Source organism: Periplaneta americana, chromosome 4 (assembly GCF_040183065.1).
Source record: "Periplaneta americana isolate PAMFEO1 chromosome 4, P.americana_PAMFEO1_priV1, whole genome shotgun sequence".
NCBI lineage: Eukaryota > Metazoa > Arthropoda > Insecta > Blattodea > Blattidae > Periplaneta > Periplaneta americana.
Genome location: NC_091120.1, coordinates 62,889,595 through 62,908,343, shown reverse-complemented (window position 1 = coordinate 62,908,343; position 18,749 = coordinate 62,889,595). Strand labels below are relative to the sequence as shown.

Here is an 18,749-nt window from a genome sequence, read left to right as displayed (position 1 = left end):
AAGCCAAATTTCTCTTCTTACAACTTTCCTTCTATCTTATAATAAGCCTATAAACTTCGATTGAACATTCGCAATAGAACCTTCGCCGAGTGCGGTATCAGACTAATAGTTCTGAACTCATTACATTTCTTAGCATTATTTTTCTTCGGTACTGGCAACAAAACTGTCTCCGTAAAACCATCAGGCCTTTCTCCTTTCGTTATATGATAGAATTTTCTTCTTGTCTTCACCCAACAATACACTATCTGAAAGCCCTCTATTTTCTTATTAATTTACGTACAGACCGAGTATTTAGTCCTGACAGCTCAGCGACGCGAAAGAGAGAAAGTAATCGGAGGAGTGGGGAGAGTTCCGGAATAGAGATAAGTGCGAGCAGTCGGTAAAGGCAAGCGAGTAAATAACCCAAACACCCCTTGGCGTAACTAAATGGACTCACCTGTCCCACGCGCACATCTCCGGCGACTTTCAGGACTAAATAATCATACTGTACAGGCTTAAATATTATAAACTTTTTAGTTTTTTTAGTAATGACAAATTTAATAGTCTTAACTTTTCATTCCATGAATTTAATAGATGGTTTCGTTACCGGGATTTCTCTAGTAGCCCGTCGACATGGAAGTATTTACGTCAAACAAATAAATTTGTATTTTACTTATTATGGCGTCGCTTTTAATAGCAGAAACGGTTCCATTCAGCATCACTGATGCAAAAGAAGATAAAGAATCAGGTGGAAAATCTAAATACATTCGAGTGTTTGTTACAATTTAACAAATTGTTGAAATACGTATAACATCCAACGGACAAGACGAGGATTCATTCTTGGAATTTTCAATTGAGTCAGAACGTTTTCTCGCTAAAAGCTTGTTTCATCAGATAATCAGTAACATGACTAACTGTGTAACAGAATGTTGCAACTAAAGTCACTTTCATACTTCGGAGATTGTTGAAGTATAATAAATATATTATTATTATTGCTATTATTATTATTATTATTATTATTATTATTATTATTACTTACAAATGGCTTTTAAGGAACTCGCAGGTTCATTGCCGCTCTCATATAAGCCCGCCATCGGTCCCTATCCTGTGCGAGATTAATCCAGTCTCTATCATCATATTCCACCTCCCTCAAATCCATTTTAATATTATCCTCCCATCTACGTTTCGGCCTCCCCAAAGGTTTTTTTTCCCTCCAGTCTCCCAACTAACACACTATATGCATTTCTGGATTCGCCCATACGATTCTTCTTCTTCTTCTTCTTCTTCTTCTTATTATTATTATTATTATTATTACTTACAAATGGCTTTTAAGGAGCTCGCAGGTTTATTGCCGCTCTCATATAAACCCGCCATCGGTCCCTATCCTGTGCAAGATTAATCCAGTCTCTATCATCATATTCACCTCCCTCGAATCCATTTTAATATTATCCTCCCATCTACGTTTCGGCCTCCCCAAAGGTTTTTTTCCCTCCAGTCGACCAACTAACACTCTATATGCATTCTGGATTCGCCCATACCATTATTATTATTATATCTTAAGAGTGTAAAGTGTAACACAGGAAAATTCCTTTTTCTGCACATTTAAAAGACAAAATTAGAAATCTTTCAATCATTATTTTATTACCATAATACACTGCTTTCTTAAATTGATGAAACACATTGGGAATTGAATGACTTTTCCAAATCACACTACGAAATAGCTATTTCTTATAAAACAATTATCTCGAAAATGAAGTAAAAACGAGCAAAATTGCATTAAACTTTCTTGTTTGAAATATCTCAAAGAATATTCCCCTGAAATTAATGACATTACTTACGGTTCATTTCTCATTTCATTTTTGTGTAATGTCTGACGAATCAATCTTTTCTGCCTTGCGAAGAGAGCATTCAATATGTTAGAACAACAGCGTTTGAAGCGTTTTCTCCAAAGTGTATAACGCGGACAGTCATACGTTCAACGTCCATAATAGTCAGGAGCTGTCCGTCTGTGCATAGTTCTGTTAGGCTATACATAGGAGATGGAAAAATCAATCAGGAACAGTACCCAAAGGAATTGGAAACAAAGACTGCTGTATTTATAGCGACGTATCGAATTGGACTTATCTTCCAGTTTTCTTACTCTTTGTAAGCACTGCTCTTCCAATGTCTTTACATAGAATACTCGCATAGACTATATCGGAACATAAATATTTAAACTTCAACTTTTGCAGACGGAGTATACATATTTCATATTACATATAAGTATTTTTAACTAAGAATTCATTAATATTAATAAAGAATTACAAGAGAAGGTCTCTGTCTATATTCATATGAAATACGAAGCGTATAAAATTACATTTCTTTCTATGAATGCAATTTACTTCAAAAGTTATTCTCTTCCACGTGTTTGTAAACTATAGCGAGAATGAAATTATTTACATTAGTTGAATTCAAAGCAGTAAAACGCGCCCTTTTCAATGCCACCTTATGTCGGCTGCCTTTATAACTGTTTTATAAATGTAAAATAAATCTTTTACGAATAAACACAAAGGATATAATATGCAAGAAAAAAGGGAAAGAAAACTGGCATCCATAAATATCTGCCGGCTGCTTACATATTATAATTTTATTATTCTGCTTTGAGGTTTTTACTAATCTTATCAATTCTTAAATAAAAGATGATGGTGGGTTGATGAGACTTTTTCTATTTTTCACTGGGTTATCTTTGCAAAGTCATAATTAATTGAATAATTAACTAAGTTATTTACTCATCTCTCTTATGCATAGATCCGTCGATTTATCTAACCACCCAATCACCCTTCTGTCCGTTTAATCATGTATCCAATCACCCATCCACCTACTGACTGACTGACTCATTCATTCGACTTTCGTCTATCCATCCAAGGGTCGATCTGTAGTTCCATTTGTCCATCCATTCTTACATTCGTTGACTAATTTATTGATTCGTTCACTATCTATCTCTCCATACATCCATTCGTTCATTCATTAATTTCTGCATTTTCATTTATGTATCTAATGCCTCGTCCTTTCAACCATTTATTCACGTATTCGTCCGTCTCCCTATCCGCTCATTCATTCAGCCATTCATTCATTTATCCATCCATTCACTGGCTCATTCATCCATCCATTCACTGGCTCATTCATCCATCCATTCACTGGCTCATTCATCCATTCATTCATTGGTTTATTCATGCATCCACTTACTCATTCATTCACTGGTTCATTCATTCATTCATGCACTGCCTCATTCATCCATTTATTCACTGTCTCATTTCTTCACTCATTGGCTAATTCATCCATTGAGTCATTGACTCATCAATTAATTTACTGAATCATTAATTCACTAAACCACTTATTAATTCAGTCATTCACATTTACTCATTCATTCACCCACTTATTACTTCATGCATTCACTCACCAACTCATTCATTCATTCATCACTCACGCCCTCTCTTATTCGGTCGTTGATTCATTTATTCATTCATTTACTCGGTCACCTACTCATTCATCCGCACATTCGCCCACTCATTCATTCACCTTCTCATTCATTCATTAATTCACACTCATTCACTCACTCACCCATTCATCCATTCATTCATTCATTCATTCATTTACTGAGGAGTTACTTACCCAATTGTCGACTCAGTGACTCACTAATTTATTTACTCAATCATTCAGCCACTCGCTGTGACTCATTCACTGAATACATCCAGTAATTCGCCCACACATAGGCCTACTTTTATCGATTCATTCGCTCATCTATACATCCATGCAATACTCCATTACTCGACCAATTATGTATGCATTCCACCATTTATTAATTCATTCAGTGATCTCACCCTTTTATTCGAGCAGATCAATGCACACATTCATTCGTTTGTTTATTACTTCATACATTTACTTATTTATTCACTTCAATGTTCTGGAATAAGAGTCTGTTACATCATCACCATCATCAAAATCTTTCTAATCTAACGCTATATCAATAATTAAAGTCTCCACGGCCTCTCAGTTGGTAATGTAAGCCTAGATGTGAAAGACTATCTTCGTTCATTGTTTTACAAGAGCACACAATTTCTGTTGATATTGCATAATGTGATTCAGTGAATTATTTTCAATCTTTAGAAAATATTGTTATTAATTTTGTTGTCGTAAAAATCTCATGCGATAAAATTAAAATTTCGTTTTTTTTTATCTATCATTCACCTGTGGCAAATATTTTTGTTCTCATTGTTTTCCATAGTGTCGCTTTAATAGTGTTAAGTTATTCCATTTTATTATATTTTTAATTTTCATTTTAAAAGTCGTAAGTTAACGAACAAAAGCAGCTGAACTTGAACCGTTCGATTAGACTACCGTTTATTTTAACTTTTACTACATTTAAATTATTTGTTTTCTTTTTAATGCAAATACTAAAATCATACTTAGGGCCTATTTTCGCATTTTTATTCAAAATAAACTAATAAAATATAATTTAACTCCCATAATAATCACTGCTTCATCATCACTTCATCAATATAAAGGAAGATTTGTACTAATATAATATTACAAGAATAAAGAAGAGAATAAATAATTGTAATGATTAACGAAAACAGAATTAGGTTTTATACTCATCATCTGCATTACGGTATGGACCATAAGGTCCGTTCCACTCCAATCAAAACTGGTCCCGCCATCTTTTTGTAGGTCTTCCTGGGTTTCTTCTCCCACGGGGGTCGTGATTGTATATTGTTTTGGTAATTGATGTTTCTAGCATACACTGTATATGCTCCGTCCAATTGTTTTGATGTATTCTTATTATATCTATAATATTGTGCATTTTTAATTCGGATCTAATGTCTTCACTTCTCTTTTTATCAAGTAGTGTATAGTCAAAAATTTCATTTCAACAGCCTCAATTCTTCTCTCGTCTTTCTGCCTTAAAACCCAGTTCTCACATCCATACAGTAAAGCTGATAAGGACATCACTTTGTAAAACTTTAGTAATGTTTCTTTCCGAACTTTCCTACCTAAAGTTCGACGTATTGTTCCACAAAAATAATTAAAAGCATTTAACTTATATTTCTCGGCTCTTGTTATACTGACGTTGAGCCTAGATATTTGAATGTATTCACATGTTCTATGATTTTATTGTTTAGTACAATTTTTATTCTGATTGGGTAAGATCCTAGGAATGCCATTACTTTTGCTTTATCTGCGGAGATAATCATATTATATTTACTGGCAACTTCATTTAATTTAATTATTGCTATTTGCAGATCATTTTCGCTACAGCTGATAATTAAGGTTTTATACTAATATAACAAATTGTTTCACTCCTTTTTCTAACTATATCAGTTCAGAGTGTACAATATAACAAATTGAAGTATTCGGAGATCTCCAAAACAAAAGGCCTACATTACGTTTCACAGTTCGATCTGGGGACTTCGTGAGAAGATGTCAACTAACAGAGCTGGAAAAAGTTCAATGGGATTAAAAACGGCAAAAATTCAGGTGACCTCTGCAATTCCCGAAGCGAGTTACATAATAATCTATTAGTCGAAAAGGCAATTTTTTTTTTTCCAAATCCGACGAAACAATCTGGAGTAGTCTTTCAAGAAAGATTTATGTTCAACACTTATACGGTTTCCGATCGCTTTTAGGGCCTTCTGTCCTGTAGAAAACAAATCACCCGCACTTGAAAGCCAGGGTGTTTGTTGTGGCTGATATCAATGTCTTTCATGAATTTCCTTGGCAGCCCACTTCTGATGGTATCGCGGAAAGGCGGCTTTGTTCCTATACTGGCGCAGCAGGACAGCCGTATCAGCGCCAGTCGCCTTTGTTACTCTCTGTGTGCTGAAAGTATTGCGCCGAGATGCTGTCCAGGCTTTGAAGCGCTCAGTAAACCACGGCTCGCAATGAATATCTTGACTCTCATTTCGTTCTCCTTTCCCTTCTCAATTTAGTACACTCGTCCCTTGTTTTTCTTTTCTGGCTACGTGCAGTCCACGATTTTATTGTTGTTCTGCTTTGACTTCTTCTACTCATATACATCTCTCTTCTAGACTCAAGGGTTGCGGGTTCAGACCAGGTTCGATGGAGATTCTTCCTTACTTACTTACTGGCTTTTAAGGAACCCGGAGGTTCATTGCCGCCCTCACATAAGCCCGCCATTGGTCCCTATCCTGAGCAAGATTAATCCATTCTCTATCGTCATATCCCACATCCCTCAAATTCATTTTAATATTATCTTCCCATCTACGTCTCGGTCTCCCTAAAGGTCTTTTTCCCTCCGGCCTCCCAACTAACACTCTATATGCATTTCTGGATTTTTTTTAAAGACCGGCCAGAGGCCGTTTACTGAAGTTAGCTTTGCTTTTCTGTTTTTTTTCTCTTTTTTTACTTTTTCGTTTGTTTCCTTTGTTTTACTTACACTAATAAAACACAACACCCATGTCCGAGGCGGGATTCGAACCCACAACCCTTCGGACCAAGCGATAGAGACATGCCGTGCTCCTACCGCTTGAGCCATCCGGGCCGGCAGGATTCGCCCATACGTGCTACATGCCTTGCCCATCTAAAACGTCTGGCTTTTATGTTCCTAATTATGTCAAGTGAAGAATACAATGCGTGCAGTTCTGTGTTGTGTAACTTTCTCCATTCTTCTGTAACTTCATCCCTCTTAGCCCCAAATATTTTCCTAAGAACCTTATTTTCAAACACCCTTAATCTCTGTTCCTCTCTCAAAGTGAGAGTCCCGGTTTCACAACCATACAGAACAACCGGTAATGTAACTGTTTTATAAATTCTAACTTCCAGATTTTTCGACAGCAGACTGGATGATAAAAGTTTCTCAACCGCATAATAATAGGCATTTTCCATATTTATTCTGTGTTTAATTTCCTCCCGAGTATCATTTATATTTGTTACTGTTGCTCCCAGATATTTGAACTTCTCCACCTCTTCAAAAGATAAATTTCCATTTTGTATATTTCCATTTCGTACAATATTCTCGTCACGAGACATAATCATATACTTTGTCTTTTCGGGATTTACTTCCAAACCTATCTCTTTACTTTCTTCAAGTAAAATTCCCGTGTTTTCCTTAATCGTTTGTGGATTTTCTCCTACCATATTCACGTCATCCGCATAGACAAGCAGCTGACGTAACCTGTTCAATTCCAAACCCTCTCTGTTATACTGGACTTTCCTAATGGCATATTCTAGAGCAATGGCGGGCATTCCTGCGGCATTGCCGCAGTGATGTCAGACCTCAGCGAAGCATCAAACTTACTTCCTACCTTCCCCTTCCCCCACTCCATGAAAATACTGCGCGTGTACGTGGCGGATTATACTGGACTGCTCTACTTCGGAGGCTTCATTAGTGATACGTCTTTCGCAGAATTATATGAATCGAGAGGATATCACACTTACAAGAAAGGCGGTTCTTTCATTTCTCATGTTTAGGATTAGTTACAAACATTCAGGACGCGAACTTAAATAAGTACATTCTTAAAATAGATCACCTGTTATACGAGTTCAAAGAACACAGATTCAGTGATTTTCAAAAGATGGAGAAAGATTTCAATATTTTTGCCACTCCTTTTTATGTTTAAATTGAAAATGTTGTCCCAGAATTGCAGTTAGAGGTACTGGATTTGCAGAATGATGGCTTCTTGAAAGCAGAATGTGAAGGTCTATTGGGGGCTAAAATTTTTTAAAAGATGTCCAGTACTACATATCCACTGCTTAGACAGTTTTCTTCAAAAATAATGAGTACCGTCATTTCCCATAAATATGGTCCTGGAACATAACTATTGTCCACGATACAACTATTCAAATTTTGTACTCCATAACGTAGTACCTCGTTTATCTATATTCTTGCTGTACTGTAGTTTGAATTCAAGTCACTGCAGCTATCTACGAACGGTCTATGTTACTTCTACAATGATCTTTGAATGGTTGTATCGTGGACCATAGTTATGGGAAATGACGGTATGTATTCATCAACCTACCAGTGCGAAAAGCTATTTTCTAAAATGAAATTTATAAAGTCTAGTCATAGTTCCCGCTTAAGCGATGCTTATCTCCTTGCGCAACTGAAAATAGAATGCACAGATATAAATCCCAGTTTCAAAGAAATTGCTTTGAAAAATAATTAATTAAATATCACGTGACTGGACTATTCTAATTACATATGGTAGGTATGCGTATAGTGGCGCAACTGTCTGTAAATCCGTCACTGCACTGTAGAGTGCAACCCCTCCCACAGTATGTAGTTCCCATTTAAATCCTGTCTTGTGGGTTGCGTTCATTTTGCCCACCACTGCTCTAGGGCGAAGTTAAAAAGTAAAGGTGATAGTGCATCTCCTTGCTTTATCGATGGAGATTCTAGAACGCAAAAATCCGGAGCACAAGTCCTGTAGGGACTTCAAACCGAGTGTCCCATGTCGCAATTTTCCGGCACGTTATAGACCTCCAAGCCTAAAACAGAGCCTCTCCACAAAATTTCTCCTCTCTCATATTCTAGTAATACCATAGTTGCATTCTAAGGTGGTGTTTGAGACCATGAGCTTACCACCTGTCCCTCTATCTCTGTCGGCAAATAGTGTAACTAAAATTCCTTCGGAATATCTATTATATGTCTTTCTAGTGTTAAATTTTACCGTACCTGCTTAACATGTTTCGACCTGTTATTGGCCTTCTTCAGAACTGGTTGTTGCTGGTCTTGGCGCCTTTTGTTTTTTCCTGTGGGGGTGTGTTTGTGTAGTGTAATGTGGAGTCGAAGAGTGTGTGTGTTCTGAAATTGAGTTGTGTGATGAAAATTTCATTTGGACGAGAAAGACATATAATACATATTCCGAAGTGATATAGTGTTAAAAGTTGTGTAAATCAAGATGTATAAAATGCCTTGTAACTTAGATACTAAAACCTTTTTCAGGGAGTACTTATATTCCAGCAACGGACTATGATACATATATATAGGCTTACATACTCCAATACCTACCCTATTACCTGACTCATATTAGGCCTATCTTATTATTACCCACTTATTTACAAATCACTTTTGAATAACCCGGAGATTCATTGCTTCCCACACATAAGCCCGCCATCGGTCCCTATCCTGAGCAAGAACAATCCAGTGTCTACCATTATATCCCACCTTCCTCAAATCCATTTTTATATTATCTTCCCATCCACATCCCGACCTCCCCAAAGGTATTTTTTCCTCAGGTCTCCCAACTAACACTCTATATGCAGTTTTGGATTCGCCCTTACGTGCTACATGCCCTGTCCATCTGAAACGTCTGAATTTCATGTTTCTAATTGTGTCAGGTGAAGAATACAATGCGTGCAGTTCTGCGTTGTGCAACTTTCTCGATTCTCTTATAACTCCATCCCTCTTAACCCCAAATATTTTCCTACGCAACTTATACTCGAATACCCTTAATTCTGCTATTCTCTCAAAGTGAGAGTCCAAGTTTCACAACAATACAGAACCGGTTTTATAAAATCTAACTTTCACTTCTTTTAAAATATACTGGATGACAAAAGTTTCTCAACTGAATAGCAGGTATTTCCCATATTTATTGTGCGTTTAATTTCCTCTCGAGTGTCATTTATATTTGTTACTGTTGCTGCAAAGGATACATTTCTATTTTTATATGTTCTGGTCGCGAGACATAATCATATAGGCTACTTTGTTTCCGGAATTTACCTTATTGTTACTTACTTACAAATCGCTTTTAAGGAGCCCGGAAGTTCATTCCCGCCCTCACATAAGCCCGTCATCGGTCCTTATTCTAAGCAAGATTAATCCAGTCCCTATCATCATATCCTAGCGACAGTGTCCTGCGTTGCAAGATTTATTTTAACGAGTTTCGCAATTATTCAATTTAAATTCGCAATGGCTGAACGGTTTAATTTACAAAATATATATATATATATATATATATATATATATATATATATATATATATATATATGTATTAAGTGTTCAGATTCTTTTTATCTATCTGCTTGCATTGCAGTCAGCCATTTCTTTCGGACCATTACCGCAATAGAGCGTTGCAAACGTTGGGAAAAGACTGTTTTTTTCCTGCTTAACGGTGCTTCATCGAAGGAAAAGTGTAATAAAAGTTTTGTTATACGTATTTAATATGTAGAGTCACATCTTAAATTTTCTTGCATCGATCCCCTTCCACCCTATAGATGGCTCAAATGCCCTTCCTTGTCTGAATAGAAATGGCGCAACGGACTATCAACTTTTTCTTTAAGGCGGATAAGGCAGTACACATATAGAGACAGAAATTTATGTGCACGTGTTCAAAAGTCTACCTTGTATGAGCTGAAATTTTAAACTCACGGAAAGTTCGTTGTTGTGAATGATTAAAAAATCATTAATCACCACGGAGTTTGTGTATTGGACAGAACATTTTGCACAGATAAAGCTTGGTTTCATTTCTCTGGCTATCTGAATTCTCTGAATACTCTGGTCATCGGAAAATCCACACGCAATAAAAAAAACCCGAGCTATGTCCAGAAAAATTTGAAACACGGATTGCAATATCGCGATTGCGTATTATTGCACCATTCCTTTTTTACCGGTACGACTAATTCGTGATCACACATGAGTCAGATATTGTTTCGTTGCGTAACTGAACGCAACTGATGGAGTGCCATTTTCTTTTTTAGCAGAACTACTGTATGTAACCTCTCACACATCCAGTAACACACGATGTAATTTTTGGATAAGTTTGTTGAAGTTGTAATTTCATAACTCATAAGCTAATGACTTCTTTTGGAATACCAAGTCATCTCGACCAATATAAACAGGCTTCGAATTTTTGTCACGCTGAATTTATCGAGCACTATAGCCCCTTATACGGAAGGAATTCAAATGTCTGGCGCTCAATGCATAAGTGGCGGTACAGTAGGCCTATGGTGAATGTAAAATACTGTAATGGAGCCTATCATGACAACACGGCAACTTAATTTTAATGTAAATAATTGATTAAATGGCGATCTTACTCGTGTTAATTGTGTAAGCATGTGCGGCTTACAGCTGTTTCGATGTTGCTTCATACCATCTTCAGAGCCTACTAAATCTCGGCGTCATCTCGAACTTCGCTGCATACACAACACATCTAATCACCCCACACAACACAAACTTGCTGCATTCAGGACAATAGTACACAGATTACTCAACATACCCATGAGCCAACAACAGTACAATCAAGAAGTGAACACAATCAAATACATAGCACAAGAAAATGGTTACAACCCAAACATAATAGACAACATCATAAGCAAAGACCGGGATTTCAGCAGGTAAACAATGCTTACAGGTTAAGTATGAAAGGAGGTTTACTGAACCCTGACGCTCGTTACACACAGTGAGGATTCGATACGTACACGGGTGTTGTAGGTACAGACTACGACAAAAATAACTCCTCGCCCAAACTTTAGTGTAATAACAAAAGGATTATATTACGTTTGACAAAGTAAACTACAAAATAGTACAGGAATATAACATTAATTGCAAAAGCAAATCTTACACATTCATATGTTATTCCTCACACAGTTCTGTTTACAAACACGAATCATATGATTTGTTGCAATGAACCACAACATATATTCTTAAATTATCAAATGAAAAGCTCCTTCTATTTTCTGACAAACAATTTTTTAACTGAGAAAAGGTTCTTTCAACGTCACATGATGTGGTGGGGGCAAACTTAAACCATGTAACACTATCACAACCACTGTCAATACTGTTCAAAGCTTTATCTATTGGATTTGTTATTTTATTTCGAATTTCACAAAGTTTGGAAAATTCAACGTTTTTCTTGAGTTTTTTTTAAACTTTTGTTGCTCCGACACAATTTTTTCATCTTTACTTTGAATGTTTGCAGTAGACAATCCCTCAACGAGTCCGATGGCCTCAATCATTTCCATATTTCTTGACTGTAGCAGGGTAATGGTTTTGGAAAGGTCTCGAAACTTATTTGCAATTAACTGCAAATCTATTAATAACTGGCATTTGGCTTCTTTCATTGCAGCGCTGTCTTCGTCATCGAGTACATTTAATATTTCAACAATGCGATTGTAGTATTTCCCATAGTAAATGACAGCGTCCAACCACGTTCCCCATCTAGTTTCAGTAGGCTTAGGCGGTAAAGGAATTTCTGGCGCCATTTCTTTAAAAAGTGATTTCAAAAATATTTTCTTCATGTAAGAAATAAAACGATCCACATGACTGAAACAGTATCGAATTTTTTCTGCAACTCTATGCAAGCAATGAGCCAAACAAGTCACATGGGTCAATTTAGGATACAGCTGTTGAATTTCCTTAGCTGCTTTTATCATATAAGGCGCGCCATCGGTAACGAGGAGTAGAACATTTCCACGTTTGATGCCGTCGGGCCATAAAAGAGACATTGATTTTTCGAATGAACTTGAAATGGTTTTGTGATTCACTCTTTCGAGTAATTCTGAAGTTAATAAAAACCTTTTTCCCGGGCTTTGTGGATTGAGTATTCCAACAACATTTGCCACACTCCTATGCATGCTATCACTGGTTTCATCTACAGAAACCCAAATGTTATCAGATATTTCTTCTCGAATGCTATGCAGAACATTTTCGTAACATGACATTAAATATCCTTTACGTAGAGTTGTTTCAGATGGGGCAATTCTACCAGTATACTTCTCTATAAAATTCTTGAAGGGGGGGTTTTCCAACTTGTTAAAAGGAATGTTGGCGCTCACCATAATTTCACACAAATCCCGGAAAAAATCATTGTGTCTATCAGAATTTGAAACAGAAGGCAGGCTTGCTTCCTTCTCGTTACGTATGAATAATTGTAAATGAGCTTCATGTCTCTGAGTTTTGATATGCTGTTCTATATATTTCGGACTCTCGCCCCTTATTACAGTGTGGCACACGTTACATTTGATATTAATGTTATCTGTACAAAAGTACTTACTTCCGTTTACTTCCACAAGTTTCTTTAATTTATCTTCTTTTTTTCAGTGAAACTTTCGGCATAGTAATTGTACACAGTAGACTTGTACTCGCCTGTACTCTTGGAATGCTAGCAATCAACTATCAGACTACCGATTACTAGTATGAAGTCGAATGGGCAGTCTTTCGGGACTAGGCGGAGATAGTTTCTTTACAAACACAACCAGCGATATATAGTTTGTGTATCATTAACCTGTTTTTAAACTGCTGAACTCCCTAGGCTTGATCATAAGGAAGACAAAACAAAAACTCAACAAACACAAAAACACACAAAACACAACACAAACACAAGAAATACATCACACTAACATACGAAAACAAAAACACACACAAGATCGCATCCTCATTCAGAAAACAGAAATACAACATAGCATACAGAACAGAAAAAACACTACAAAGACATCTCAACACACAAACAACACAAACAAATAAATACAACCACACAGGCGTATACAAACTCACATGCAATAGTTGCGACAGTTTCTACATTGGACAGACAGGCAGATCATTCCAAACTCGATACAAAGAACACATTAAAGCAATAATCAGAGGACACAATACATCTACATATGCCGAACACATAACTAATGCTAACCACACATACAATAACATAAATACAGACATGGAAATCCTACACATACAACCCAAAAACCAAAAACTCAACACACTAGAACAATATGAAATATACAGACACACCAAAGCACACCCTGATCAAATTCTCAACACACAGATCAATTTCAGAACACACACACTATTTGACACCACATTTCAACACTTCTCAACAATTGAACGCACCCACACAACAGGCAGCGAAGTTCGAGATGACGCCGAGATCTAGTAGGCTCTGAGGACGGTGTGAAGAAACACCAAATCAGCTGTAAGCTGCACATGCTTACACAATTAACACGAGTAAGATCGCCATTTAATCAATTATTTATATTCAAGTGTTAAAAGTAGTGTACGAAAGATTCAACATGGATAATTTTAATGGTTTGCACAATCTTCTTGTGGGAGATAATTAAAGACATGGTCTACCAGGTGCGTCCAACAATTAAAGAAGACATGAACCAAAGTATTAGAGAAGTCTGTGGGTCTCTCAGCTGTTCTGAAATGCAATCACGGATGTTAGAAGGTGATCAGAACATTGTTTAGCACAGGGTGGCGTACATTTTGAACACTTACTATGAAGAGTGTACGTACATAAACGACATGAAACATTTCTCAGAAGGTATCATTTTTGTTATTTTGTGAGTAAACAACAAAAGTTAGAAAGAAAAGTTTCAGTGAAAGTTATTTCTTTTTAAAAGTAGTTTGCAATGATACCTTCAATAGCCCATGTTCTCATTTGAAATTTCGAAGTTGACCACAGGTACCTCTACAACCGGTTTGTTACAGGAAATGGTAATACCTCCAATCGATTCTTTACATAGATTTTGATTATCAAAATTGTTTTATGAAGAACCAGTATAATATACCTAGTTTTCGAGAAAAAAGGGCTGATACGGGTAGTCTGAAACATCCGATATAATAACGTTGATTATTATTCATACAATGATTATTATTATTATTATTATTATTATTATTATTATTATTATTATTTACTTATTTATTTATTTTATTGCTAGTAAGTTTGAAATGAATACAAGTTAATAAATACAATGAAAGATAAACTAGCCCACTCCTGAATGAGTAAGACTCGTGCTCAGGAGGGGATTCCAATACAGACAAAAATAAAATTAAAATTGAGAGTGAATTCAGATTAAATAGTGTTTAATATGTTTAAACGCAAACTATAAATCCAATACAATTTTGTTTATATATTTTTTTATTAATTTGGAGAGGATTCGTGGTTAAAATAATATTGGAATAAAATTTGTTTAATAATCTGGGACCTTGACTCATGCTATGATAAAAAGCTGCATTGGTTTTACATTTTTGTTCACACAAACGCAGAGAATTCATATTTTTAGTTCTTTATTTCTGTATATACCTTTCAAAGTTTTTAAAATTTCTATGAAAATATTTTAATAATATAAAATAATAGATTTGTTTAATATTGAAAACTTTGAAATGTTTAAACAACAATTCAGTTGGGTAATCTTTATGCTTTTTTAAACAAATTTAAATTATTATTATTATTATTATTATTATTATTATTATTATTATTATTATTATTATTATAAGGAAGGTGTATTTTTCAAAGAACTATTGACTGCAATTAATAGCATTCTGTGTCCAAAATAATTATCTTCGTTGAGTCAATATGTTTACCCAAATAAGGCAGTAGGCCTGTATCTCGTACAGTAGAAGATATGGTCTAAGATCTCAAACGTCAACTGTAAGAGAAAGCTAAAGAGTTCATATATTATTCGTTCGCCCTTGATCATATCATATATCATATCATATCATATCATATCATATCATATCATATCATATCATATCATATCATATCATATCATATCATATCATATCATATCATGTATCGTATCATATCATATCATATCATATATCATATCATATCATATCATATCATATATCGTATCATATCATATATATCATATCATATCATATCATATCATATCATATCATATCATATCATATCATATCATATCATATCATATATCATATATATATCATATCATATCATAACATATCATATATCATATCATATCTCATCATATCATATCATTATAAAGTAACGCTTAGAACAATATAAAGTAATTATATGAACATAGCTTAAGGTAAACCAATGCATGTAGTATTACTCCACAGTAATTGAACATGCAGACTGTAAAAAAAAAACATATCATATCATATCATATCATATCATATCATATCATATCATATCATATCATATCATATCATATCATATCATATCATATCATATCATATCATATCATATCGCTAACACTGGTTTATGAATACGAAAAACGTTAGTTCGCTGATCATCCAACGGAAGCCCGCGCTAAGAATGTCTGTGAATATGGTCCTATTGACTAAACATTAAATTAATATGACGAGTGATTTATTGAATATTTGAGGGGAGACAAAGAGAGTAAGTGAAAGTTATGCGTACAGAAAAAATACTAAATAATACGCCACCGCTATCTTCACTTGTTTTCTCTATTCTCCCTCTCAGGACGCATGTAAACAAAGGAGTATTGCGTACTGATTCAGTTGACATTCCCTGCATTACTTAATCAAAATTATAAACAGAACCGCTTCTTTATTCCGATTTGCTCGTAGTTCTGTGCCTTCAATATTTTAAGAAGCATGACTATTAGAATCTGTACAACCGTACATCAGATACGTTACGTAACAAGCACAACACAATTAGAGAGGCAAACGTGTGTTACTTTTTACTACGTAATGGTTCATCTTTACAATTCCAAATTAATGTTTAAACAGTTTACTTAAGCAATGAACTACATGTTGACCTGCGAGTTCAGTACTGCCACACACGCAGTGCGCCTTTATAAAATATATATCAGAAAGTGAAAAAAAAAGACTCACCGCGTGGAGATAGGTCCATGTGATGCAGGTAAAACGGACCCTGTCGCGTGATGATCTCGTGGACTATGATGGCAAAAGAGTACACATCACCCTTCTGCGTGCCCTCAGTCGGTCTCTGAGACCCCATGCGCAGCAATTCCGGCGCCGTCCACAGTTGTTCTGCAAATAATTAATATTCATTGCATTTAATAAACTAAAACATGTAGGCAATGTTAAAACGCTTTTCTCATTTCATGCATCTGAAAAACTCAATCGTTTTCACTATTGAACATGAATAGTTTCTAATATCTCTAAAAGAAAGAGAGAAAAAAAAAGGACTCGAAATGGACCGGAGCGGACTGGAACGGCGTTCCAGTTTGTGAATTTTAGGAGCCTTTCCATCTAGTCTCGTAAGAAATGGCAATTGTCCGTTCCGGATATTTTTAATTTGGTATTAACTACAGCTTACTTACTTACTGGCTTTTAAGGAACCCGGAGGTTCATTGCCGCCCTCACATAAGCCCGCCATTGGTCCCTATCCTGAGAAGATTAATCCATTCTCTATCATCATATACCATCTCCCTCAAATCCATTTTAATATTATCTTCCATCTACGTCTCGGCCTCCCTAAAGGTATTTTTCCCTCCGGCCTCCCAACTAACACATTATACGCATTTCTGAATTTGCCCATACGTGCTACATGCCCTGCCCACCTCAAACGTCTGGATTTAATGTTCCTAATTATGTCAGGTGAAGAATACAATGCGTGCAGTTCTGTGTTGTGTAACTTTCTCCATTCTCCTGTAACTTCATCCCTCTTAGCCCGAAATATTTTCCTAAGGACCTTATTCTCAAACACCCTGAACCTATGTTCCTCTCTCAAAGTGAGAGTCCAAGTTTCACAACCATAAAGAACAATCGGTAATACAGTATAACTGTTTTATAAATTCTAACTTTCAGATTTTTTGACAGCAGACTGAATCATAAAAGCTTCTCAACCGAATAATAACAGGTATTTCCCATATTCATTCTGTGTTTAATTTTCCCCCCGAGTATCATTTATATTTGTTACTGTTGCTCCAAGATATTTGAACTTCTCCACCTCTTCAAAAGATAAATTTCTAATTTTTATATTTCCATTTCGTACAATATTCTCGTCACGAGACATAATCATACACTTTGTCTTTTCGGGATTTACTTCCAAACCTATCTCTTTACTTGCTTCCAGTAAAATTCCCGTGTTTTCCCTAATCGTTTGCGGATTTTCTCCTAACATATTCACATCATCCGCATAGACAAGCAGCTGATGCAACCCGTTCAATTCCAAACTCTCTCTGTTATCCTGAACTTTCCTAACTACAGCTATAATATTAATATTTCAATAAGTTATTTGAAGTCGCAACTGAACTTTTAAATCATCATTACTTGAACGTATTTGTGTCGTAAAAATTGAGTTATAAATTACAAAAAAAAAAAAAAAAAAAATTGATACAAAACGTTGGTAATGCTAATGACATTCAGATAGTTGTCAAAGTTGGTGATATTCTTCTCCATTTTTTGTATTTTTCAGCAAACTTTATTGTTTTTATTTCGAAATTATTCATAATGCATGATAGTACTTTTCGAAATGCTGGGAAGAAATTGAAACAAAAAATTTGAAGAGCAAATACAAATACAAAAGAATTAAAAAGGTTAGGTAGAAGTCAGGTCAGCGAGGAACGCAGAACTCTACCACATGATAACACTGTTTGTGATTTGTAAAATTTCATAAAACGTGCATTGTACTTTGATTTATATTTACAAGATACATTATTAAACATTTGAGCACGAATAAATGCTTATTTTGGATAAGTATCATACCTTTAAGATGAAAATTGTGAATGAATTTGAATTTGAATGTTGCACAAAGGTTTCTCAAAGTGAATAAGAAAAGTAACACGAAAGAAAAAAATTCCTTCTGTGTGTCTCATAAAAGAGTACAATAATAACAATAAACAATTGTGGTAAGCAGTATCTGAGACAAAACTGCAATTTTATGCTTGGATACGCATGTCTGGATGGAATGTTGAATGTAAGATATAACAACGAAGAAATGCACTCATGTTCAGTAGTCAAATATACAAGTAATAAATTTATAACAGGTCCCATCTTGTATGTATTTAGAGTCAACTTGTCGGTTGCTATATTAACTGTCGTGCTCTAACGTTTGCTACCTGTTGCTTCAATATACTTTTAAGGGGAGACTTATCTT

General features: G+C 35.4%; 1 protein-coding gene across 3 annotated transcripts in view; it reads right to left on the bottom strand.

Moving 5' to 3' along the window:
- The window catches only part of LOC138697839 (atrial natriuretic peptide receptor 1-like), a 2,249,689-nt gene that overhangs the window by 439,481 nt on the left and 1,791,459 nt on the right, over positions 1-18,749 (bottom strand). For all 3 annotated transcript variants that reach the window (XM_069823402.1, XM_069823400.1, XM_069823401.1), the window contains one exon: positions 16,520-16,678. In XM_069823402.1, the coding sequence (XP_069679503.1) occupies positions 16,520-16,678 (159 nt within the window). The remainder of the gene's footprint in view (positions 1-16,519; positions 16,679-18,749) is intronic.